General features: G+C 45.4%; 1 protein-coding gene across 1 annotated transcript in view; it reads right to left on the reverse strand.

Annotated features, from left to right (window-relative positions):
- The window catches only part of DNAAF5 (dynein axonemal assembly factor 5), a 33,014-nt gene extending 6,538 nt beyond the window's left edge, over nucleotides 1-26,476 (reverse strand). The window contains exons 1-10 of the mRNA XM_044433658.1: nucleotides 25,918-26,476; nucleotides 22,253-22,437; nucleotides 20,284-20,408; nucleotides 18,615-18,730; nucleotides 15,007-15,239; nucleotides 11,816-12,028; nucleotides 10,929-11,072; nucleotides 8,060-8,228; nucleotides 6,568-6,715; nucleotides 1,031-1,181 (exon numbers count right to left, since the gene is read on the reverse strand). Coding sequence (XP_044289593.1) covers nucleotides 1,031-1,181; nucleotides 6,568-6,715; nucleotides 8,060-8,228; nucleotides 10,929-11,072; nucleotides 11,816-12,028; nucleotides 15,007-15,239; nucleotides 18,615-18,730; nucleotides 20,284-20,408; nucleotides 22,253-22,437; nucleotides 25,918-26,476 — 2,043 coding nt within the window. The remainder of the gene's footprint in view (nucleotides 1-1,030; nucleotides 1,182-6,567; nucleotides 6,716-8,059; nucleotides 8,229-10,928; nucleotides 11,073-11,815; nucleotides 12,029-15,006; nucleotides 15,240-18,614; nucleotides 18,731-20,283; nucleotides 20,409-22,252; nucleotides 22,438-25,917) is intronic.
- Nucleotides 26,477-26,696: the final 220 nt, after the last annotated feature.

Consider the following 26,696-nt stretch of genomic DNA (forward strand, 5'->3'; position numbering starts at 1 on the left):
AAAAGAAACTGGAAAATAGTTGTGTACATGCTGTTCCCCCCACCCCCACCACACACACTGTATACTGCATAGCACTACTTATTGTGTGCTCTGCTCACTGACTGCATGCCGAGCTAAGAAAAATACGCAAAATGTCATGAGCCAGGAAAAGTTACAGGATGTGTGGAAGACTTTAATGTACTGGAAGAAATGTGTACACTGAACTGATCAAACGGAATTCTTGTTTCTAGAATGCTAGTGGCCAGAATTGCAAGAAAAGTGCAAAGCAACCAAGAAAAAGTGTGCGGAGAACATTAAGGCACTGGAAAGTGAAGGAGAGAGCCGGCGCAAGGTCTTTCCCCAAACTCTTGGGCTTATTTAAGAGCCCGGAAGCATCACATCTGTACCAGGGCTGTGTGAACTGGCAGTCCCCAGTTTTGCTGGGGCAGCTAAACCTATCCTAGATCAATTTAAGTTCATGTGACACCATGTGAATCGAGTGCAGGTCCTCAAATATGTTTAAAATTAAACATTTAAACAATCTGGATAAAAGGGAACATAAGCACAAATGGATGTCAGTCGGCCTGGTGTTTTGCACTCATTAGCCAAGAAGCCTTGAAGGAGGGAGCAAGCTTGCTTCATTCTGGGCATCTGGATCAAATATCGCCTGTACGAGACTTGAAGCCATGAGCAAAGGGACTAAGAACTTGCAGGTGAAGGAAAGAACCACCCCGGATTTCAAGGGAGGGGCCAGCTCTTCCCTACAGCACTGTTTGCACGTGAATAGTTCTGGCACTGCTGCCTTGATCTCCTTCTGTATATTCTATCCATAATATGCTGGACCTTGATGGTTTACTCACTGGGTCCTTGCTAACTCCTTTCCACCAAGTGCCATTCTCAGACTGAACCATGATCAAAATCCATCATTTTTGGCTGCATTTTGACAACAGCATGAATTTATTTTTGAGAGAGAGAAGATTGGCACTTCTGGGTAACAGTAGCTGCTGCAGGTTCAGAGGACGGCTTATAGGGGAAGAGCAGGGAAGTTTACCTCTTTTGGAGAGAGCAGTCCGCTGCAAATAAGAGCCCAGAGGCACGCTACAGCCGTGGTGCGGATGGCAGCTGCTGTTCTTCCAACTTGCCACTGCAGATTAGGAGCCAGGATGTCTTTTATCACCATCTCAAGGTAGTTACAAAACTGCCTGAAGCCAAGAACAAAGAGGAGCAGAATGAAAGCTTTGTGCAAACGTGATGGAATGACTGGGAGGATGAAAAGGCATATTTTCAGTCTTGAAAACAAGATAGCCAGAACAGGAAGAATGGGGCATAAAGTGGGGGGAGGGTCCCTAATTGATGACAGCATATGTTAACCATGTTTCATTACTTCAATTTCTTTTGAGGTAAAATGAGGTAATATAAATGGGCTTTGTATAAACAACATTTCAGGAAAGGGGTTCTCTTTTCAGTGTCAGCTCTGCCAATAAGGTCCCTTCTCCTGATAGGCCCCTCGCTCTGGTGCCGTGGGGCCGGCTCATTTCATATTGACAAAAAGGAGCCACAAGGCATCCAACCAGAATGTATGATCATTACAGGGGAGACGCATGCTTTGGTAGAGACCGTTTTGCAGAGGATGCAGCCAACGGTTTGTGAGGGTACCCAGTGAACATGCGTGTCCTCGCATCACTTCTGCTTTCATCCAGCTTAGCAAGCCACCCAGGAACACCCCATTCCTGGGCTGTGGTCATGACATGCAAACCCATACTTAACAATGCAGAGCCTGAATCCAATGTTTATTTGGATAACACTTTGGGTAATCCTAAAAAGCAACACAAAACAAAACAACAGATTGCCGGGTTCGTATGTCATGACAACCTGGGAGCCAGGTGTTTACAAAGCCAGAACCGAAGTGGAAGCAGTGGATGTGTGGGAGAACGCGAGCCCGACTGATATGGGCATGCCAATGGCTTCCCATGGTTCTTTAACCCATAACTGGTTGTGATGTGCAAGTTGGATCGGTAACAAGTGTTTTGCCAGCCCTGAAGTGACAAGAGCTAAACGGGGCCATCAAGATATGGGTACTCATTTATAGGGTTGCCACAAGTCAGAGACAGTGCGGCGGCATGCAACAGCAGATGCGTCACAGGCTACAATCAGGACGAACTGTATAAGATGTCCAAGCATACGTCTGTAGCTAGGGTACAGGTAAGGACAAACCAATTGTTGTAATGCCTTTGGTCCCAAGTGTGACATTTGGGGACCATTCAAAATATTTAGATAGCAAAGGCAGAGCTTGAAAGCAAACAATATCAGTGATCAGCAATCAAACTTAAACATGGTTACTGCTCCACTGATCACAACCTTTCCTCTTCTCTTCTGGCACTAGGCTTATTTGCACAAATTATTTTCCCCCAGAAGACAAATGCAGTACAGATTTCTGCATTTATGATGTTTAACTTGATCTCAATGGAAAAGGTTGATCCTGAAGTACTTGATTGAAGGGAAAGATATTATTTTGACAATGGTCCGCTACGGCAAGGATTTTTACTGCCTCCTCCTCCTCCTCCTCCTTCCTATTCCCAGTGACTGGGACTCAAATTGCATAGGATTTATAATCTAATATCTAAATAGGTACAGATTTATAATTGTGTTGCTACTTTCCCAGGCACTGGCTGGTCAATAATTCTCTGGGAACACCAGCTTTAAATTGGTCTCCTCTGTAAGTTGAATCCCTCCAACACCAAAGCATTTTCATTTCAAAAAGATTTCAATTTTAGAGAGGTGAAAAACTGGTTCCCAGAGTTATACAAGTGCACGTTGTCTCTGACACATGATCAGCTGTTGTGTGCCGTGACAGGTCATGGAAAAGCACTTTTACAGTGATTCATGTGACACAAATTGTGCACATGATGCCAGCCTTAGACAACCCACTGCACACAGGCTGGGGATTCTCATGTGCAACCACTCCAGGCTGCAAACAACGATTTTGCGAATTGGCCATCACAACACGATTTCTCCGTCCTCCGGCAGGTGGCATTTAAGAATCAGTACTGGAGAGAAAAACCGCTCAAAGCTCCAATAAAAGCTCACCACTCAGATAATCTAACATTCCTGTTTTAAATGAGGTATGCATGAGGGGCGTAGCTGAGCAAAAGTGTGGACCGACATTCAAATGCACATCCTATGGGAAACAGCAATATGGATAAACTGCACCAAATGTGGGCGCAGGTTCCCGTGCATTGTCACAGAGATCTGGAAGCTGAGCTGGAAGAGAGAACTGGTTTTCCAATCCAAATCAATTTAAGGTTTAATGGAGCGTCTGGTGGCGGTTTGAAGTCGCTATGTATAGCAGCTGCCTGGATGCAGATAAGCAGTTGCAGGAGCAGGATTTGCCTCTCACACGCTAATCGCACCCCTAAATACTAGACTTCCTACAGGCATGAGGATCATACAGACACACTTATGCAAAACAAGGTGTAGCAATGGCAGTACTTTGCCAGCTGCTTGCAGGCAGGGAGCTGCCGCACTCGGCAGGTTTTCAAAAATACAATGAAGCCTGTCCATTGTCTGACCAAGCTGAGTGAACCTTTCAGAACCTGATATGGTTTAATTGCATTTGTTAATACAGTAGATGATCAGGTTATGAAAAGCTACATAGAAGAAAAAATGGAATTATTTCAAACCTACAATTAGCTCCAAGGTGGTCTGTGTTGAATGACCCTTAGGAGCTTCCACATTTTCAGTAATAGTTTCTTTTAATCCCTTAAAAAAATGTGTCAGAACCACAAAAGGTGGGCTTTAGCAGACCTACTTACCCACCTGCAATGGAATGCTGTATTAAGATGGATAACATTTAAAAGTGGGTGATTTTTTAATATCTTTGGGGCAAAACATGAGCAAAATCTTGGCAAAATGAGTTGTCTGCCTAAGACCTGTTTCACAAGGTATACTGCAGTCTGTCAATATACATCAGTAAAACACCCAAACGCTACTGCCGGAAAACAAGGGCTATTGCATTGTTTAAAAAGTAAGTACACACAGACTTGCTTGAAAAGATGAAGTAGTCATTCAAATATAGAAATATGCCTGGCTGTTGCTCAGGATGAGATTTAAACTGCACCGTTCACTCCCTGCTATGGAGGGCATGGATTGCACCCAACAGTTGTACTCATTCATGAAGCACCTATTGCTAGCCATACAACGGCAAAAAATGACTTTATAATGCGACATTATATGATTCTAAATTGTTTTTGTTAAAAGGAAGGAGTGAAAAGGATCAGCCCGACACAAAGGAAGCAGAAGAGCAAAGAGAGATGCAGGCCTCAAGCTAATTCTTGAAAATAGGTGGCAAATTTTGGAAATTCAAGCAGGATACCAGAGGAAGACATATGAAAGTCCTTTACTCCTGAGAAAGAAGCTGAAATAAGATGGACAATATTCACGAGATCAACGGCTTCCTTAAAGCAGCCCTTACAACAATGAATTGGCTCCGATGAGTATCCTTTTCATAACCCACACAGGTACTTTAATTGACTTCAAGCTGACTTTTGTGAAAGCAAGCATGCAAAACTCCTTTTCTCAACAGAAGAACTGCACCAACAACAGCTGCAGGACAGGCAGAAAACCAACAGACACAGCTTTTCCCAGCATTGAGACATAGCTATTTCTGTAGGACTGCCACAAAACCTCTGTTTGAGTAAAGGTGCCAATCCTACAAGAACTGTGGTTCACCTGGCCTTGGAAATGTTCAGTAAACATGCTATTCTTAAAAAGAAAATGTTTTATAGGAAATACGGCACACGAATTCTGGGGGGGGGGGGGGGGGGAAGACCCTAATCATTCTAGTAAAGCCACAGTCTGTAATTCCATCAACATGGCTCCTATTCAAACTTCCTTAGGGTCAACGTTACCAGGTTAACACGGATGTGGGGTTGTGGGGTTTTTATGTATTTTATTTGATTTGTGTTTTCAGCCGCATGCCTGTTCCTTTTGTTCGCAGGGCCAATGCAGTTGCTAAGAATGATTTGCAATGAATGACATCACTGCACTCGGAGTGTTGTTCAGAATTCCTGCCCTACCACCAACCAAAAAACCCTCCCTGAGGCTGCAGACGCCAAGGGTTACAATGCGCAACTGGCTGCTCGCCAGGCGATGAGGCAGGTGTTGGGACTTGTTGGCTGGCTCCAGCCCAAGTGCTCAGAGATTTAGCTAGTGTCCAAAGCCCAGCATAAGGCTGGAAGCAGAAGCAGCAGCTTCTGGAAAATACCCTCCTGCGCCTTTCCCTAAAGCCAGCTCCACCCCCGGTAAAGCCACTCCACCTTGGGAGCTTCCCCTTATTTCTTCATCATACACTCAGCACACATTTACGTTCACTGCCAGAAATAAATCAAATCCCACTATGCAATAATAGTTCAACGTGTTGTTGCCAAACACTGCTGGGATTTATAGATCTGATGGGGGACTTCCTTGCTCCGTTGTATCAGCTTGAGCGTACCTATGCTTTCTGCAGTGTAAGCAACCACCACAGAGGCTGCCTGGCCCATCGATAGCTGACACCGTTGGACTGCCATTTGCAACAGCCCTGATAATAAGGCACGAAGGGACTGGCACTCCAACAATACCTGGGGGACTACACATTTGGTCTAGACATACATTTTCTCTTAGTAGAAAATCTCTGGCTAAGCTCCTCTAAGTTCAGAAGCTCCTTTTCTACAAGAAGCTCCCAGGCTCATACAATTATGAGAAAAGCTCTACAAGCATGGAGTTTGGGAAGCAACATGGACGTAGCTGGAGAGCTGTAAGCTCTGGTTTGTTCCTCTGGGTTTTTCTATTTTTGTACTCAGTCACGAGGAGCTACCACGATTTTCACGTTCCCCCTGGTGGGCTACAGAAGCCGCCACGACCGGGTCTGTACACCAGGCCAAGAAGCAGAATAGGGCCCTCACGCATGAGGTGGTAGGGCTGGAAAAGCGGGGAATAGCATCAGTCCCCTGTCCCCAGCCTGAGGAGGCCACCGTGGGCACCTTGGGTGGGTGCAGCAGGCAGCCCTGTCAGCCGCCTCCCTACCGAGGTGTTTGCTGGAGAAAGAAAGCAGCCAGGGAGTGGGTATTTGGAGCAGAAGCTTGCCCTCTACGGCTGCAGGGCTCCAGGGTTCTTGGGACCGATCTCCGGGTACGTGGCTGAGGGATCTTGCAGTCTCTTGGCAGTGTGCTGAACTCTTGTGAGAGTCTGGGGCCACTGATATTTCAGCCCTCCGAGCTGCAGCGGCCACTGCGTGACCCTCCCTGTCCCTGCTGCCACCAGTCCCAACCCTGTGCGGCGGCAAAGAAAGGGAGGCAGGTTCTTCAGGCTGGGCTGGCAATGGCAGCAGGGCGGGGGGGTGAGGAAGGTCATGACGCCGTGGATCCAGCACAAGTCCTTCTGCTTCAGGCAGCAGGGGAGGGCACACCAGGCCTGCCCCAGGCAACCTGCAAACAGAGTCATCTGAGAACTGGCACTAGTGCACGAGAACCAAACCACACCTTTTCTTTTGACAGTGGATGGGAAAGCACTACCTGCAAACTGAATGAACAATGAAAAAATGGTGCTAACCCTTGAGAATTGATGGTCTCATTGGGTTTCTGAAGCAGCTGGCATAAAGATGTGAAAAGCTTCAGACGCATCCGGGGATCTCTTGAAATTTGAAGGCACGTTTGAAGGATGAGCATAAATTCTTGAAGAGCTTCGCCAATTACAGGGCCTAGGAAAGAAAAGTAGAAATACTGTGTTTTGGTGTAACAGGTGTTGGCATGACTTGCACAATGAGCAAAATACAAGCAAAACTTGAACAATAAATTAAACACTTTTGCATTGAAATGGAGGACTGTCAAGATGGAAAGGGCAAGATCTGAGTTGGGCTGCTTTGGACTGGATGGTTACAATCATATCCAAATTTTGTAACCAAGATATGACTGAATCTTGAGAGTGCATATGCAGCCCCTCCATGGGTGAGTGAATAAACCAGGAAGGCTATTAACTATAGTTTCCTATGTCATCTGAACCTGGAAATTATGGCTCATGGCTTTGGAACAAGCCAGACTATTAAACCAACTTCAAACCATGGCTTTATATGCTGGCTTGTTCTATGGCTTGTTCTGAATCTGTTAACCACAGCTCCCCAGTTTGGATGAAACTGGAAATTACAGCCAACAGAACACTTCCTAAGTTGTTCCCTTACAACCAAGGATGAATAAGGGATTGCATATACAGCAAAATGGCTTGTTCTTAGCACTACTTACACACCTGAGACATGAGCATCAGGATGTGGCCTGTATGAGTTTTTAGGTAGTTCTGCCCCAGTGAGCACCAACTAGCTAATCCAATTGGGCCATGCAATCTTAACAAATCTGGTGACTGGATTCAGACAGCCTGATAATCGATGGTTCAACAACAACCGATTCATTAGCAATAACTTACACTTAAGCCATGTTCAGCCCTTGAGCATCAGACATTGCATTTTTAAAGTATTTACGCTACAACTATTATAGTGTGGATGCTCCACTGTAAACACTCAATTGTAAAATGCAACATTTAAGGAACATGCTTTAACCAGGCATGTCCAATTTCACAGTCTAAAGTTTCCATTAAGTACACAGTACTCATGTTAAGCATACATAGAAAATGCACGGAATCGAGCGAGCTGCCTTCAAGCTTATTTTTTAAGCATGAATATCTGATGCTACTAGTTCTGCGCAGGGTTTATTCAGAGGTAAGTTCCAGTGTGCTTAAGGGGGTTTACTCCTAGCTGAATGTGCAAAGGATTGTGGCCTGAGGAAATAAAAAAATCTGTAATTATAATTACACAGTTGAAAAAGTAGTGATATCGATGTTTGAGCATGTACATTTAAGATGCTTTAACAAAATACTGTATGCATAATCAAGGACATCTCTTTGCTAAGCTTCATTTCTTCCTTTTCCATAGGGGCTCGGGTGGGGTGTAGCCTGATATTCTGGAAAATTTTCCAGTGTTTCCTGATTTGAAAGAAACATACGCATATATTTAAGAGTATACAAACCTACGCTAACCTTGTTCAATCCACTTTACCTGCTTGAGAGGTGATTACATCCAACTGCAGTAATTCTGGAGAGTAGCAGGTCCAATGGTCATGAGTTAATGACACCCACTCCATGAGCTCAGCAATATGTTGTCGGTACAAGTCAACAGCACCTCCTAAGCGCTGTGCCTCAGCCAATGCATTAATTGTCTCTTCTAACTGTTGGGTGGAGAGGAGGAAAAAAGAGAGATTTTTACACACAGTTGGAGGGGAAAAAATGCTTCTTACATAATGGGCTGTTTACATGTTCACACCTTCCAGACACGAATTGTTCTTGTTTTCACTAGCTGCCCAAAACAGGACCCATCAATGGCTGCACTTGTCAAATCACGCCACGCATCAAGTGTCCCTTTAAGTGACCAGCCCCACCCACGCCTAGCAATCTAGGCCTGCATGTCAGCACAGGTCAAGTTGCTCTGAGCGCTCTTCTTGGCCTGAGATGCTCACGTCCAGCGGCCTCCTGCATCGCTCTGCAGCACCCCCGTCGCCCCAGCCTTGATCACCCTCCAGCCGCCTGCCCACAGTGCTCCTGCCACTTAACTGCCTTCAGCCACAGCTGCTCTAGGAAGCCCTCTCCCTCCACAGCTTGGGCAGCTCTTCCTAGCACAACCGCCTTGCACTGGGACAGGGGGCAAATGGAGCCACCCTTACCCTGCCCTGGAAGGACTGATGAAGGACTGGATTCACACTGCTAATGGGACCACCTTTTTTCGCAAAAAGGATGAGCAAGCAAGGGCTGAAAGTAGGATCTGTCTTCTGTGAAAGGGACTTCATGCTCGAAGAAGGGCCCTGGCTGTGGGAGGTCCCCCTGACTAATTCTGGGGGACTCCCCACTCCTGTGACATACCATGGAACACCATTCAGCAGAATGCAGCATTTTTTAGGGGGCGAGAAGGGCTCCTGTGGCAAGGACAGGACAAGGAAGTGCATTTCTGTGAGCACAGCTGATTCTGCATATATCTGAATCCAACCCTAGAAACTTCCATTTATTTTAACTCGGCTTACAAGGAGATCTGTATGCAATAAAGCAAAATCCAGAAAAGGATTTAAGCCATCGGAAAACACCAACACACTAACCAACAATTCCAGGAAAAAACTATTACTACCCAAAGAACAAAGTGAAGGCACAGCGAAAGAAAAACAGACAACCTATTTGGGGGGGGGGGGGGGGGGGTGAGATTCTCAAGATTTTAACAGATGCATTGGTCACCTAGATAAAGCCTTTGTGCTCTTAGAGGATGTCTATTTGAGACTCATTGGCACTGAAGAGCTATTTAAGGCTTGTCTAATCAAACTGCTTTTCCTCATAATCATGTTCCATCAGGAATTTATTCTTTCAAATAACCAAACATCCCCAGACTAAAAGATGCTTTGTACAAGCCTAGACATTCCGATTCCATATGTCAACATATTCTTCTAGTTTCCTGTACATAAAAAAATGCAAAACCAACCTGCATTAAATTTACAGTTTTAGAACTAGCTTTCAGAACTATGACTTCTTGGAAATTGCCTGTCAGTATGACAAGGGCCATAAATACCAGCTGAGATTATCATGCCTAGAAGCAACAGAACAGGAAGTAAAATAGCCATTAAATTAAGGACTAAGTCTGGCAACAAAGCTTGCTTAGGCCACCAAAGAGTACTATAAAAAGATGACCACCTGATTTATTTGGCATTTTACTTGGGAAAAAGTGATTTATGGTGGCGTGATACTCAGAAAAATAAAGGCAAGTCTTTATCAAAGGCATCTTTGCCTGCTGCCTCTGATTCTAAATAATAAATGAAAGATTTTAAAGCTGAGGATGGGTGTGGAGGTGAAAAGGGCAACTACTGAAAAAACACTGCTGCATCCCATACTAAGCACAGTACAAAGGCTTTAAAATCTGAGCTACTACAACTAGCATGAAAAATCCCAGTATCACCTGATCTCTGGTACTGAGAGATCTGCAACTGATCTCTTTTATGATTTTGTGAATATGCATAACCCTGAACTGCACAGCAGCTACCATATTCTCCATACAAGGTATTTTAGGGTAGCCGTTCTATTTGGAAGTTACTTTGTTTTTTGCCACAATCACTCCTGAAATAGTTTGGAGGGGGGAAAAAACTTAAGTTTTTTCTCAACAATGCTAGTAGCTCTAGCAGATTAAAACAAATCTACCCTTTGAGATCACTTCTTTATGGATTATCTTTTCCCTACAGGGAAGCTCCAAATAAAGGTTTTACAATGAAGCTCAGCTAATATTCTGAAATCCTGCTCTGAAAACAGAGCATAATTAGTGATAAGTAGGTTTTGATGCTCAGCTTTTTATCTGGGAGCTTATAGGAATGGACAAGCCGGATGGCAGAGACCTGCCTCTCACACAGAAAACACCCTGATTCAATCTCAGGCAGTGCCACTCCAAGAATTTCAGGTAGCCAGACTGGGATGGGGATCTGATGAGGACCCTGGGCAGCTCTTGTCAGATAAACAAGACCGTACTGGACACTGATCTGATTTGTTATAAAGCAGCTCTGTCTCCTGGGTGAGCACTCAGGCAAGTCACTACATGGAGCCGGCACAAAGCACTGTGAACTGACGAACGTGCTTTGGCAGGCCTGATGTGGCGGGCAGGCGGGCCTGGTCTTGCCAACCTTGCACTTGGTGCCTCTTCAGACGTTTCTGTTTACGATGCCTTGCCGCTCCACTCTGGATTGTGGAAACCTGAAGGTGAGACCCCCACACCCCAAACCAGTAAGCTCTGCCACATCCGGTTTAAACAAGCAAGCAAGCAAGCAAGCAAGCAAGCAAGCAAGCAAGCAAGCAAGCAAGCAAGCAAAATGAGGACTTCTGCTTTGTGGCAGTTCGGTCAAGGTTACCTTGACGTGCAAGTGTCCAGCGCTTGGTATGGCTGTTATTGTTACCAAAAGCTTTGTTAGTTGGAGGCTGATTTCTCTACAGTCTTCCTGGCACACGTTGATGAGAACTTGTACACAGCAAAGCAACTGCTCCACGTAAAAGGCCTACAAAACACAGACGGAAAGTGACCGTTTTAACAAAGCGCTTTTTGCCAGTCCTGCTCTGTCTTAGTCAGATCAACCTCTTCCCCTTAAGGTATGTGAAAGCTTTCGCCGTTGAAACACACTTCCATCCACCCCAATAGTTCTAATCATGCTATTATTATGAATAGCAATAATAGTCTTGGTAAAAACAAACCCCACACAAACTGTTTGTCATTTCCCTCTGCAACAAAGAGTCTCAAAGAGACTTACAAATACAGACATCTATAATTAATGTTAAATACAGCCCCTACACTCAATACAGACCATCACTAGCATGATAAAAATAGAAATAGGCATAGTAAAGACAATCTAAACGCAGTACTCAACATCTGCTTCCCAACCCTCTCAGCCTAGAATGAACACCACAAAAGACCCATTCATCGACTGTACCCTCCAAGCGTTCCTTGGTGTGGGCATACACAGAATAGTCTGAAGATGACCTCTTAGACCCTAAGGCATTGGGCTCCCAAGTCATGCAGGTCTTTATAGATTACAACCAAGCTCTCTGAATTTGACCATAAACAAATCGGCAACTAAGAAGTACCGTGGTGACCGGTCATAGAAATACTCCTAGCAGAGGGATAGGCTGCTGCCAAAACAAGAGGAAAAAAAATGTTGCGCATATCTTAAGCCTATGAACCTACATACGAGGATGTGCAAGATATGGGTATGATCTGCTTTACCTTATTTTGCATTCTCCTTACCTCTTCAGACCGCTGACTTATTTCAGGGCGGGAGAGTGTGTTGGCCAGGAACACCAAGTGAGGCTGCAGGACCTTCTTTGGAGAGCCTTGCATGACTGCTGCTAGAACCATGAGATAAGAAGGCATAGGTGCTTTTTCCAGGTCAGACACAATTAACTTCAGAGACACTGCCGGGCTGACAAAGGCTCCAATCAGCTCTGCAGCTTTCACACACTATAAAAGGGAACACACACAAAAGCCGGACAGATTGTAAGATGCCAAAGACCAATCGACCCCAACACGACCAGTAACACACACACACACACACACCAACACTGGAGGATGCCAGCTGCTTGCTTTCTTTTTTAATGCTTCAGAAATTGCCTGGTAGGCCTTTCCACCCCTTCCCTCCTTCACAATTATATGCATGACAAAGTTCCCTTGACATGCTCCGAGAAAGTGCCGAATGAGTGTTCACACGCCTTCTTTCAACACCAGCCTCTCAAGCTTCCCCAAGAAAATTGTGAAGACACAAAAGCGAGGTATGAGGCGTCCAGTGTTAACAGGATCTTTTAGCCTGCTATCAAGCAGACGTCTGCACGGGATTTAGTGGTTCAGGTTTTCAGGGATGTTTTTCTTAAGTGTTCCTTTGAGACGCCTCCTTTCTCTACCAAAAAGGAGACAAAACCAAGCGTTCCTTCCTTAATGGAGTTAATATTTTAAAAGCTCCGGATTGCGTGTGGAGAAAAAGCCTCATCTCCTTTCCTGTCAGAGAGGAAGAGAAGCGGTGAAGCATGACTGAAGGCCAATCGCATTTGCCTGCGCACTGCAGCACAAGCCTGTTCTGCAGGGGACAAGTTCTTTCATCCTTGTTGTTAATTTAGGTGAAGAGCATTTTGCATCTTATAAGAAATACTGGTGGGCCTTCTACTTGTGCTGCAAGTAACTGGATCCCCAGAAATTCTTTTTGTATTAATTGGTGGGAGCCTAAATATGCAGGCACACCACGGCTGCATTCACACATAATGGTAAGCCAAGATTCCTGGCTTATCCAGGCTTACTGGGCAAACACACACCAGACATTCACTACTCCCTTCACATGTATGTAAATAAACCAGATCAGAAATGGACAGCTTATTGCGAGAACCAAACCTGGCAACTCAATTTGTTTCTTCTAAAAAGGCTACGATTCATAAACCAACATTAAAACTTAGGCTGCTGCTGGCTTGTTATAATCCCGGCTTGTTTGGATACAACAAACCAGAACCCCAGCTTCAGATGTCATGATAGTCTGTCCATTTCTGGTTAGTTTTACCCACTTGCAGGAAGGGGGAGCAAGCAGACTATATGTATCAGCATGCTGGCTGTTCAGAGTAAGCAGGGATAAGCCAGGAATCCTGGCTTCTCATTACATGTAAACACAGCCAATAAGAACATACAAAGCTGCCATATACAGAATCAGGCCATATGCCCTTCAGAGTTTTCTAAACATTGTAAATATGATATATGGTCCAGTTTTGGTTCCATAAACATTTTTTCTTTGTAGATATGTTTTTCTTACGGTTACTTTTAACACGCTGCATTGTTAAACAAACATGGACAACTTTTGCAGACTTTGTTTTAAAAGGCATCTACTGCAAAAAACTAAATGGGCTAATTATTTCTTTCACACAGACAAAGGAAAACAGCGGGAAGGAAACATAAACTTGCCTTGTCTGAACACTGATTAGGGCTATCACATGATTACAGAGCAGAGAGAGGGAGAAAGAGATAACATGTGAAATTAACTAGAAAGGGCATGAACTGCACATAGTTTGAAAATGGAATTTATCCCCCACAAGGCATTTACACTTTAATCTCCTGCTTATGATTTTTAAGAGGCTATTAATGTTTTGCTTGGCCAGCAGCACAGGTGAAGTGGAATCTGAACAACAGCATTGATCTGTATAACAACTGAACCAAAGTACATTTAGCTGGATAGTGCCAATATACAGTTCCCATTGGCCCTGAAGCAACAAGCATGATCAAAAAGCAGAATGCCCTTCTGGATCAGGCCCGACAAATTCAAAAACCATGCAAGAAGAAAGCCACCTACAATCAGCATGCATAACGTTTACTGAGGGCAAAGGCATGGAATATAGTGATAAGAGGTAGAAAGTTTTCTGAACTTCCTAGGAAATTATTCGTATTTTTCCACAGGGAAGAAAAAAACAGTTAGAAATATATTGTACCCATAAAAGTTACAAACAAAAAGAAATGCAATCTAAGTCAAACTGGAATGCATACATAATTGGTGAAATATCCCTATTCATCCCTCCAGATCTTTAACATGATAAAACTAGGATGAAGTATTCTTAGTGCCTTTGTCTTCTTTTTTACATCTAACATAAGGGACACATATTCCCTTATGTTGTATAACTTAACTGTTGTATCTTAAAAGTATTTCCACTGGGTGAAAGGCATCATATGCCTTCAGAGTAGATCCATTGAAATGAACAGGGCATGCACATCGTGACTTAACTCCCGTTCATTTCAAAGGAGTCTAAGCTAAGCAGTACACTGTACTTTAGCATTCCAGTACATTTCCAAATAAAGCCCTGACTTTGTTTCTACATAGCATTTAAGCTGCACTGGCATGATTTGCACATAACAACACATCAGAGGATGGGTCAGTTCACACAGTCACCATGGGCTGAACAATCCAACAACAGCCTATGTCCAATAAACAAGTTTACTCAGATTTCCACCAATTTAAGGTGGCAGAAAACATTTGGAAAAACCTGCATAACAGCTTGGGACCAGGATACCTAACGGAACGCCTTTTTCCCTATTTGCCCTCCCACCCCCCGAGATCGGCAACAGAAGCCCTCCTCCGGAAACCCTCTGTGAAAGATGCTAGGAGACAGAGTACCTGGAGGAGGGCCTTCTCTGCAGTGGCGCCCCGACTATGGAATGTGCTCCCCAGAGAGGTCCGCCTGGTGCTGTCATTATATGTTTTTTGGCGCCAGGTCAAGCCCTTTTTATTTAATCAATATTTTAATATGTTTTAATATTGAATTTTATTGTTGCATTTTATTATTTGCAGCCAGTGTGGATGGTCAATTTATTTATGTTGTAAGCCATCCAGAGACACAAGTAATTGGACGGCCTACAAATGTTATAAATAAATAAACAAATAAATGCCATTAACGCAAGGGACACGGCATACTTACATTCCTAACCACAGTACCTTCCCCATCTGAGCACACACGGTACAACGTCCTCAGCAGGAGCTCCATGTGCTGTGTAATATGGTCTTCTGCATGCTGCAGTAATATAATCAGAAGCTGGGATGCCTTTATTCTGGTGCCTTCAACCCAGTCAGTTATATCGTGGCAGAGTCCTGGAAGTATTTTGAAGATGTTTCTAGTCACCAGCTCTCGGCAGCCCAGTTCTGGGCGAGTCACTGGGTTGGGAACATTTTGAAAAAGAAGAAAAAGAACCAATATGCAGTGTGGAGGAAAAGCTTATGGAAAAGTTTGACTTCATTTTTGATCTCTGGATTTTAAAGCAGGCATGCCTATGGTAACACCAGAGAACGTAACACGGTACCCGCAGCACCCCGCACCGATTATTTGTGGATGTGCCAAAAGGACCAAAACCATTTCGTGACAAAAGAGGTTTTACACAAGTGAAGCTGCTGCCAAAGTTTCTACTGGCAAGAAAGCCATGTCTGTGCAGCCGAAACAGTATAAAAATGGTTCGTAGGAACCAGGTAACATACAAGGGTCTTAACCACAAGAGCCCTGTTTATAACTGCCACATTAAGACATCGTAAGAACAACTTAGAACAGGATATATGTGCACTTCCGCATTCATATGCCACTTTCTGTAGATAAAAACAGACAAGCACAAACCTTTATCAGCACCTCTAACTGAGCCACACATTTCTCGTAATAGAATTATTTCTGAAGCCATCTAAATGCCCTTGATTGTGGTCCTGCCTCTTTCACTGCAAAACCTAAAATGGTCTAGGCCATTTTATTCCTCAACAAAGACTGCGATCTTTCAACATTGCTGCTTTATAACCATGTACTACTGGTATGTTTATAAGAAGTATGTATCACTGAAACAACGCAAAACCGATCTGCCAAAATTTAGCCTGCAGCTTAACTTTCCAAATCTTCGGTTCCAAGGCTGAACACTTTTGGTGCATGGACATAGATGGTGGCAGCTCAGCATGAACTGTGAGTAATAAATGAAATGTTTACTGTCCTGCAGCTAAAAACATACAGCTTGTACTGCACCCAACACACTCCTAAGAATCAGCCACTGGGACAGTGCACTGCTTAACACGCTGCTCAGCCACTGCAATATGGGCGGAAGCTTTTTTGACAGCATGGCTAACCTGGCTCTGAGTGAGTACAGCGGGGTCTGCATGCCAGCAGGAGGTAGGACCACTGTACAACCAGCAGAGACCCCACCTATGCATTCACATAGACGGGACTTTGCCTGCCCTTGGCTGTCCTGCCCTTGGATAATGAAGGGTGGGCAAAGCCAGCTGAAGACTTAGCTTGCTCCTGGAGGCACCAGCTGGCAATGCCCATTGCCCAAAGCAATTCTGGATTTTATCTCTTGAGAACTCTTAACAGAAAGAGCTTCATTTCCTGTTATATCAGGTATTTCCCTTTTTTTGTTTTTGTTTTATTCTTGATGCTTGCTTTTATTTTTACATGTTGCTCTTTACATGTTTACTGTATGTTAAAATAGACTCCATTTGTTATTAGTATTTATTGTGCAATCCTTTGGACATTTCTTTTAGAACAGATACAAATGTAGGATACAAATTATTTACATTAAAATTAACAAAACACTGGTAAAACACTCTTGACTGAAAAAGCCAACTTTCACAAAGAAAGCCCTGAAGCATCTTCCATGTGACTCTGCTTGTGTGGCTACAATTTTAAAGCTGAAGCAAAAGTTAAACCGAGTATAGAACACAGAAGTGTTTGTGAAGCACCTACTTAAAGGGAAGGATCTTCAAAGACACTCTGAAGCAGAGTTTCTTTTTGTCAAGGAAGAAAGCATTTGGATTATGGAAATTGACAGCAAACAACAAAGAGGTCAAATACAGAAATCTTCCCTGAGAAGACAAAGATAGAGAGTGGCATCCTATTTGACCAGAGGCAGTTTTCAAAAAGATTTTGAGTGGTCCTTTTCAACAGTTCCTTTTATTTCTAATGCACAAATACAGCTATTTCATCCGTGTATTTCACTGCTGTCAAAGGCTTCTCTCCCCCCACCTTTCCCTAACCTGTCTGCACCCTTATCCTAAGGCAATCATTTTCTCCCTACTGTTCTATAAAAAAGTCACCTCATTGTTAGGATGGCATTGAGTTCTTTTAAAAAATAAATTCTCTCCCTGACCTGCAATCTCTGTCAATGTGAGATCAAAGCTCAAGGAGGCAGAGGTGTCAGGTTCATTAGCTTGTAGCTAGAAAGGATGGGTTTAAAGAGAACTCCAGAAGGAGGGAGTGGGGAGGGAACTGATGGCTGTGCATTTTAGAGGCAAAGTAGTTCATCCTTCGCAAACCATCTGTGTTGCCTTTGAACAGGAAAGGGAAAAAGAGAAGCAGATAAAAAAACATGGCTTATCCAAGCATTGGAAATTAAAATTGGGACCTAAAACTAAAGTTAAAGTTAATCCTATGTAAAAGTTAATCCTACTGATATCAATGGGACAATTAAGCTGCAACTATTGAACATTGCTGCCAACCAACTAGCTTCCTCTGCATTGAGCCCAAAACTAGTTTGTCTTGTGGCCTTGAGACAAATGGAAATGTTAGTAATGCTATGTATTCTTAATATAGATAACACAAAACCCCCCGTTTCCCTCCCTAAACTCCCTGATTTCAGTAAACACCACACCAAAGCATGGCTTATATACTCAGTGCACACCAGAGGAGCATTCTCTCATACTCTGGCCTTCTCTTGTGGCATGTATGCCAAAAATGTTGGCCGCTACTAAGTTGCAAACAACTGGATAAGAACTTATCCCACACAGTTTTGGAGTTAATGGAGATAACAAGAACAGTGCCAGAAAACAATTGTAAACTTCTTCAGAAATACAGTGCAAGCTTACTAGGTCAAGTGCCTAAAAGGTTCCTTAGTTTGCTATTAATCTTTTTACAGAAGATGCAATTACAAGATATTTGAAGGCAAGATGCGTGAAAAGCCAGTTTGGCTAGGCAGTTGGGATGCTGCCCAGCCTTGTGATCTATACTTGCTTTGTAAAAAAAACCTCATCTCACACAGCTCCCAGAATGCCTGGCATTGCTCCCCAGCTATTTCTTCTGCATAAACGCTTATCGCCCCTTTGATTGTTAAGTTGCAAGGTTTAGATCAGCCTAACCAAAGCTACCAGGACTACTTTAGAATAGAGATGGTCTTGAGGATAGCATCACATGCCAAGTAACTACAAATTGACCAAATAACTCAGTCAAATATGCAGTTTAGCCATAAGACTAGTTGGAGGTGTTGGGAGGTGTAAATAATAAATAGCAGAAGCGTGGCATAAAATCCATTAATGAAATTGGTTGGTTTTCAAATGGTTTCCATAAACCAACACAACAAAAAGAGCACTTACAAAATAATTATTTGGAATGTTAAAAGAAACTATTACTTTCTGAATGTTTTGGAGTTTATCGGTTTATATTTTTGCTCTGGCTTTCTCTTTCAGACCTGGTGCACCACTCACGCTACATCACAGGGCGACATGTTCGGGGCATGGCATACTGAGACAAGTCATTTTTGATTCCAGAACATTTTCCAACATACTCACATCCTTGAGGATAGTAAGAAGGCATAGCATAGAAGTCGAGTTTATCTTTAATATCGTCTTCATTCTCTTTTTCCCACTGCAGGCCTACTTTCTTCCAGTAAGTTAAAGCCAGTTCCCTAAGCATAAAACAAACACATCAGAAACCCTTTCCATTAGAATCAAAGGAGGCAAAGAAGTGTTGGAAGGTCACTTAAACAAACAGGAATCCCGAGAGGGCTGGGCTCTGGCACAACCACAGATCATGTGCTTTGCACGCAGAAGGTGCCTGGGTCAGTCTCTGCCACCTCCACATATGACTGGAATAATTCCTGCCTGAGAACATGGACGGCCACCGCCAGTTAACGCCAGCAATGCTAGGTTAGATGGAAAGATAATCTGACTTAGTACATGGCAGTTTCCGATTTTCCTTTTTGAATTTATCTGGAAGAGGTAATATACTCGCATGATCATCACCACCAAACTTTGGGCCAATCTAACCATAACAGCATTTCCTAAAATCATCAGGATGACACGCACATGCGACACTCAAGAGAGTCTGCAGGTCTGAATGAACCACAACCAATCTGCCCTCCACAGACACAATTTCCAGCATGCCTGATGTCCCCTGGCAGTCGCCTTATGGAATGCCTTCCTACCTTGCATTGGGAAGTGTCAACTGTGGCTTCTTTTCAGCACCAGTTGAACACTCATCTCTTCACCCAGGCCTTCCCTGACAGCGTTACCCAATTTGGTTATTATTTATGCATGAGCATTTATGTTTGATGCTTTTTAAAAAGTTGTACATATAGGCTTTTATATTTGTTATGATGTTTTAATGAATTGTAATATTTGCTTTGAAAGCGCCTTAGAGATATTTTAGATACAGCAAGTGGCATATAAATCTATTAAACAAACGAACAAATGGAACCCAGTGGAAGAGTAAGTTCATGCATTCAAGTGAGAATCAGCAAATGACAGAGATTATGTAGCAGTTGCTTGTGTAAACTTGCCCAAAGTACAAAGAAGTCCCCATAAAGTGAAGCAAGGACACTTGTCAGGACTGGATCAAGCTCCTCCCTGATCTTTCCAGGTCTTTGCCTCACTTGGGTACAGGGAACTGTGTCTTTTGACTGGAAAAGGAATGTAGTATTTACCCCAAAATTTTACCAGCAGAGCATGCTGTAGGCCCCAACCCCAGAATGAAGTACCAGATCCAGCACAGGGTAGAGCACTTCATGTAAAGTTTAGGAGTGTACAATTTATCTTTTTATTTTGATCTCTTTATCAACAATACTTATACCCTTGTACAGATGTCAGTGTCATGCGTTCACTGAATATGTAGGCCCATGCCAGCTCATCCTGCTCCCAGCATGCAACTGGACAGCACTGCCCTCTGACATCCACGCTCTGATGCCAATCCCAGCAGAAAGGAAACCTCCTTATGTACTGCAATGCATAGGTGTTCTGGGTGTGCAGAAACCTGTGTGCACACAGCTGTATGTGCACAGGCTTCCCCTTTCTTTATGTTCACATCAGTGCACACACAGTTCAAGTCCAGGGGAGCCTGTGGTCTTGGGTGGCATTGACCTGTATAGGTCCACCCTTCTCCCAGATGCCTGAGACCTGCCATCTGCATAGAACTATGATTGTGTACATATGCCGTAAACTATGGATTCTGTTTTTTACTTACTTGTTCTCATGCATTTCATCAGTAAGGCCACTGAGTAGCAGGGGGATTAACTTGTGAAAATAAGAATATCGATCCCTCAGGTGCAACAGCCACTCCCCAGCAACACTGATGACAGCTTCCCTAACCTAGAAAAAAGCCAGAAACAGAAAGAAACATCTCCTGGTTTCATGCAATGCAGAGACATGCTAATGTGCAACCAAACCATGAGGAGGGGTGATCATGCAGCCTGAAGCTCATTCTAAAAACGGGAGCAAAAGGTTGCATATGCATGAAAAATGGATGCTGGATGTACAAAGGTAGAATTCCTAAAAATTAATTGTTCTGAGTTCAAGCATACTAGTGAATTTTCCGCTGGTCAGTGGATGAGACTGTGCCATCAATTCAATAAGTACTGCAACTGTTAGAGTAAGATTGAAATCTCGGGGAGTTTTGGTCAAATGTTTCGGTTGGCCCACATCTTCATTTAACACTCTCTTACAGGACTATGCCTGTCTTCATCACCATATTAAGGCAACATACCTGCACCAAAGCTTAGTTAATTCCATCAACTCCTTATACTTGGAAGTCCGTTCCACTTAAGTCAAAACGAATTTCTTTCAAATAAAGGCCAGATCCAAAGGGTCCTTTGCTTTTGATTTATTGCATTAATCAAACCAGTTCTTTGCCGGTCAGCAAAACTAGTCGGCCGGCAGCCGGTCAGCAAAACATATAATAGAGAACCTAGCACATTGGCAAGAATACTGTATCACCGGTATCATGCATAAAACTAACTTGCTAACTATATTCATCCACTGGATCTACTTGTTGCTACAGTTCTGTAAATAAGTCTTGGCTGTAGTTGCCACCACAAAGAAAGAGTACTTTTAAGGGTCACATGCTTGTTATTAGTAAGTAAATGGATCAGTTTAGGCCAACTAACCATTTTGGCTGGACATGTGTGCAAGGTTGCTTCTTTCAGGGTTCTAAACCATACATTGTAAAGCAATATAGATTACGTCTCCCACTTCTCCCAAACCACAAAGGTACAACCACTTGTTCAACAGAGCACTGCAATAGTTGCCAGATTTATATGTTTTCCATGACAGAACTGAAGGCAGCATGCAGAGTCCCTGGAAATCCCTTGGTGAGGCAAAGCCCTGCTTCGTTTCTGCAAGGTCACTGCATCGTGACTTCAGGCCACATCCAGGTCCCAGATGTTCTGCAGTACTCACATATATGGAAGGCTCCCTGCCCCACTTCATAACCATTCCCATAGCCCCCTCATGTTCATCAGCTACTGGTCTGGAAGAGCTCCTAGTCTTTAGAACTGGCTTTCCAGGGGCCAGGAAGCTGCTGTGAGAATGAGCTATGAAGAAGTCAATTGAGCATGGAAAAGCCCATAAGCCAGTGTGGAGAGCCAGGGTGGTGCAGTGGCTAAGAGCACGGGACTGGGACTCAGGCGATCCGGGTTCTGGTCCCCGCTCAGCCATGGAGCCAACTGGGTGACTCTGGGCCAGTCACGGACTCTCAGCCCAGCCTACCTCACAGGGTTGTTGTTGTGGGGATAAGATGGAGGGCGAGACTGATGTAAGCTGCCTTGAGCCCTTTGCAGGAAAAAGGCAGGATATAAATTGAGAAATAAATAAATAAGCAGATCTTTGGATCTCTAAGGGCACTGGGGTACGAATCAGTTGATGTGGCTGGTGGAGTACCCTGCCAGGGAGCACTTGTGCACAATACCCTGCAGCATGTGTTCCTGAAGGGACATAACCGGCTCATGCCTTTGCTTTCACCCTTAAAAGACATCCTCTGGCCATTGGACACCACATAAAACTGGCTATATTTCCGTTTAAAGACCTTACTTCAAATAGGAAGTGAGAGCCTTAGAAAACTGAGCCATAAACCCGGCTGTTCAATAATGCAATGCTAGTATGAAACGGGGTCTCTTGGAGAGGTCTGTAAAGAAATAGCTGCCTGAACTGAAACCTACCTGGGGGATGTCATCAAAACACCGCTGGGCTAGGTGAGAAAACACATCATCGAAAGACTTCGCATTGCCATACTGTATCACTGCTCCTGTGGCCTGAATGACCGCGACACGGACTCTGTAGTGCTGGTGGGAAATCGCTTGCATTAAGGGCTTGATCAAGCTCTCCGACTGCATGTGAAAATGTTCTGGTAGGGGAAAAACAAATGAAAGATCAGGCCCACACTTTATAAACTGCCAGGGCTGGTTGTGCAGACTGTTGTGTAAAGGTGCACAGAACACCCAGGGATGATCTGGAGGACACTAGCCACGTGTGAACTGCAACAATTCTGTCATATTGCTGCGAGATTCGAGGACAAGCATACCAAAGCCTCTGCCTTTAATGCAGGCTGCAAACTTGTGCACATGCACCTGAGAGTGAGCCCAGCAAACCCAGAAGATTTTGAGCAGACGGGGGGGGGGGGGGTTGCGTTATTACTGGCTCCTCAGGTCTCCTGAAGATAGCACAGCAACATCTCCTCCTCGCCACAAAAAGGAAGGAGGCTGGCGCATCCACAGGCCTGCTGGGCTCACGCAGTTGCCCTTACTGGCACAGCCACCACCTGTATTTCCATCCTGGGACACTGCATTCGGGGGGGAAAACTAAAAAGGTGGCCACAAGCCCATTACTCCAATCAGGGCCACTGCCAGGCAGCTGGGGTACCACTGAGCAACCTGCTGGCAGCAGCACTGAGACTGGGTGCTCAGACTCATGGGTGCGGCAATCCTTTCATCGTGGGCCTTTCATCCTGGGAAAATCAAAATGGCTCTGGCATCGCAGCAGGCAGTCTCGTCCATGGCCTTGGGCGCTCCCCTCACAGCCCTCCTGGGGTGGTCTCCCCTGCTGCTGGACCACCCCTGCTGCTATTTTATACTAGGCCTGGGGCATGTGGGGGTGGGCCTGCTCTGCTGCTGAGGAGAGGGGCGCTCCATTACTTGGAGGGCCACCAAGGGCACTTTTCCAAAGATCCTCTGAAACCTGGCACTGTCCCTGCTATTAAAAAAGAAGGCACATGTCTCCCTTTCCACATGCATCTTTTTCAAAGCCTTTATTATATCCCATCTCCCAGTTGTTGTTTCCTTCCCTTCCCCAAGTCAAAACTTTAGCCTTCCTTGTAAGGATGCTCCAACCACCCCAGCCCCCATCTCCGTTGCTTTTAAGTTGCAAACTGTAGACAGCAAATTGGGATAGACACGTTAACAAATGATCATTTCAGTTGCTCTCTACTGTACTTGCTGCTACGATGGCCTGAAAAGAACTATTGCGATGGGACCTAGAAAGGACAACAGGAACATGCGCAGGCTGTGGGGGAAGATGAACTTATTGCAAAGCTTAGACAGCTAAAAAGGAAATCCTGCTACATTTCCCATTAATGTTTGAGTCTTGAATGTATTTTCTTCTAATCCTATTGATCTCATTTATGCTTCATACTCATCCTCCCACTCATCTTCCAATGTGCTGCGTTCTACACAGGGCAAAGAGCCTGATCTCTAAGAAAAAGCAGAAATGGCCACAAATCTGAAATTACAATATTCGAAACACAGCAGGGGCACATTTCAACCTCCTGGACACCCTGTCCTTGCCCTTGAAGTTGCTCTTCTTGAACAAAGCTTCAAACACACATTTCAGCAGAAAGCTGCTAAACTGCCATTCAATCAAGCCATTCAGATCTATCCCCTGTGCTTTGAAGATGGCTATTTCATCACACGATCAGCTCATCAACCCACAGATATCTGTGCAATCCTCTGACAACTGCCTTGTGAATGGCCATTCTTAAGGTAATGATCACTGCCTGTACTTTTTGCATTTCGGTCCCTTTTGACCTCACATATAAATGTGCCAACTGAGCATAATACTCCATGCATCAGATGAAGTGGCAAGATAAATTGCTAAGTCTTTTAAGGTACTATGAGACTGTTGCTTTTCGCTGTGACATGCAAACTATTTCCCTGGAAACTTTCCAGTAAGCAGTGCTGCAGACTTATTTCAATTTCCAGTTGGTGATTCAGGCTTATTTAATTAGCAGTTATAATGCACGCATAAAGCAAATTGACTTTCCTTCCACTAACCATAGGGATCCAGTAGTGGGGGTGGGTTAGTTACTTCCCTTTGGGGCACCGGCCTCCCTCTCATGCTGTTTATCTTTTCTGCAGAAAGGTACAAAAGCAGCTGCAGATACGGGCTTCTTCCCCATTTGGGTCCTCTGGTAAGGCTTAGTTGCCCTTGCAGAAGAGCTGCAAGGCTTGAAACAAGCTGGTCCTAATAAAGTCCTTCCAGAGCACCTCTTCCCATCCCTATATTTCTATGCTATGAAAAGCTTGACTTGATGGCTCCCCTACCCTTTCATTTTATTAGATTTATATCCCACCTTTTATTTTTTCTTAGGAACTCAAAGCAGTTCAGATCATTCTCCCCCTCCTGCTCTCACTCTTATCCCCACAACTTTCTCAACACCACTGTTACCAGCTGGGCTTGCTCTTGATCCTCCTTCTCATCCATGCTACCATAGCCAGAAAGTCAGGAAGCAAGCAGAGCGGCATCTGCTGCTCCTCCTTTTCACTGCCACTGTCGTCTGGCCAGATTGCAAAGCGAGTGCACAAGCAGGCAGCAATGCGGAAGAGGAGGAGCAAGTCTGGGAAGCTCTTGTCCGTGCCCCCATTGAGGTGTGGGCCCCAGCAGGGCCAAACCATGCCTACTTTTGATGCCAGCCCTGAGAACAACAAAATTGCTCACCTCTCATGATTATACGCACCAGTTTAACACTGCAGCCACTGATGAAAATGGAAGACTTAATTATTTTACTCTAACTATACCTGGAATTTATTCTGTTGTCAGTCTGTCTTTCTTATATACTTTGTATCCAGAGCCTCCTTGTTTTTTCCTGTTGTGCTACTTAATGCTTACCTCTTTTACAAAAGTCAAGGAAACTAAAAACAGAGTAATTCAAAACATTCTTACTGCTTCCATCCTCACCAGTGGTTCTGATGTTCCATAGTGGAATCTCCCTAGCACCTTTTGTTTCTTTCTCTATCTTTCTCTCTGTATGCATGTATGCATGTATCTCCTTGGAGTGAGAGCAGTTGTGTACTTTAAATTCACTTGTTACACCACTAACCCTGCCTACACGCATAAAATGGGAGTTTGTTTCCACTGCCTTGAAAACATCAACACTAGCCACTCACTGGGTTCAGAAAAGATGATAATCCACACTCAAGGGCCGAGCAGGACTTCTCACCCAAACATGTGTTACCTGTAACTTGCCCAGGGAGCTTTGTAGCTAGTGGGGTAGGATAAAATCTAATTAATTAATTAATGTGGTGTTCTTGAAACAGGAACTCTCATGTTGTCTGAGCTGTGCCGCACCAACAAGCCATGGTCTGTTAATCATGGACAAACCGTGGGTTCTGAACTGAGAGTTGTTCGCCATGTTTTGTTCACTCGGCTGGGGCCGCCCGCATGCCTCAACCAGGATCCACGGTTCCGCCAAAGTCCACCCGCCCTCCTGAGCGGCAGTCACTGCGTGACCCGCCCCCGCCCCCGCGGTCGTCGGGGACCCTGGGGGGCTCGGCCCCGGCAAGGGCATCGCGCTCCTCGCCTGCCCTCCCGCCGCGAGCCCCCCCGGGCGCACCTGGCATGGCCTTGGCGCAGGCGGCGGCGGCCGCGCAGCCCTCGCGCTTGGCCCGCGGGTAGGGGTCGAGCAGGGCGCTGCGCAGCACGCACACCACCTCGGGCAGGTACGGCGCCAGGGCGTCGGCGTCGCACACCTCCAGCAGCAGGCCCAGCAGCTGCAGCAGGCCGAGGCGCAGCTCCTCGCACGCCTCGCCGTCGGCCCGCGGCCAGCAGAGGCGCCGCGCCAGCGCCGGCATCAGGAAGGGCAGCGCCTTGGCGGGCCGCGTCCCGCGGCTCAGGCCGTGGCGGGTCAGCTCCAGCGCCAGCTCGCGGCAGCGCTCGGCCGGGTCGTCCGCCAGGCAGCGCGTCAGCGGGCGCAGCAGCACCTTGCCGAAGACCTCCTGCAGCACCGGCGGCGGGAGGCGCTGCGCCAGCACCGTCTCCCGCAGGCCGGCCAGGGCCTGCAGCCGCGCCGGCCGCGCCGCATCCTGCAGGCCGCTCAGGTGCCGCGCCAGCGCCTGGCTGAGCTCGGCCACGCGCGGGTGGTGGTCGCCGAAGGCCCCTTCCTCGTCGGCCATGCCGCGGCCCCGTTGCCAAGGCGGACGCGCGCGAGGCCCGTTGCTAAGGACTCGCCGCGGCTCGCGCGGCCGCCGCCGCGGCTGGTTTGCGACGGCGTGCGGGGCGCTTTACGGCACGGCCGGAAATCGAGGAAGCGGCTTCAGGGGGCGCTGCTTCTGTGTTCCGTTTAGCCCGTGTCTCCTGCTCCCGTTACCCGATAGTAATCTCTGCTGAACACCG

The sequence above is a fragment of the Varanus komodoensis genome, unplaced genomic scaffold, assembly GCF_004798865.1.
Source record: "Varanus komodoensis strain SLA01 unplaced genomic scaffold, ASM479886v1 scaffold26, whole genome shotgun sequence".
In the NCBI taxonomy this organism is placed as follows: Eukaryota; Metazoa; Chordata; class Lepidosauria; order Squamata; family Varanidae; genus Varanus; species Varanus komodoensis.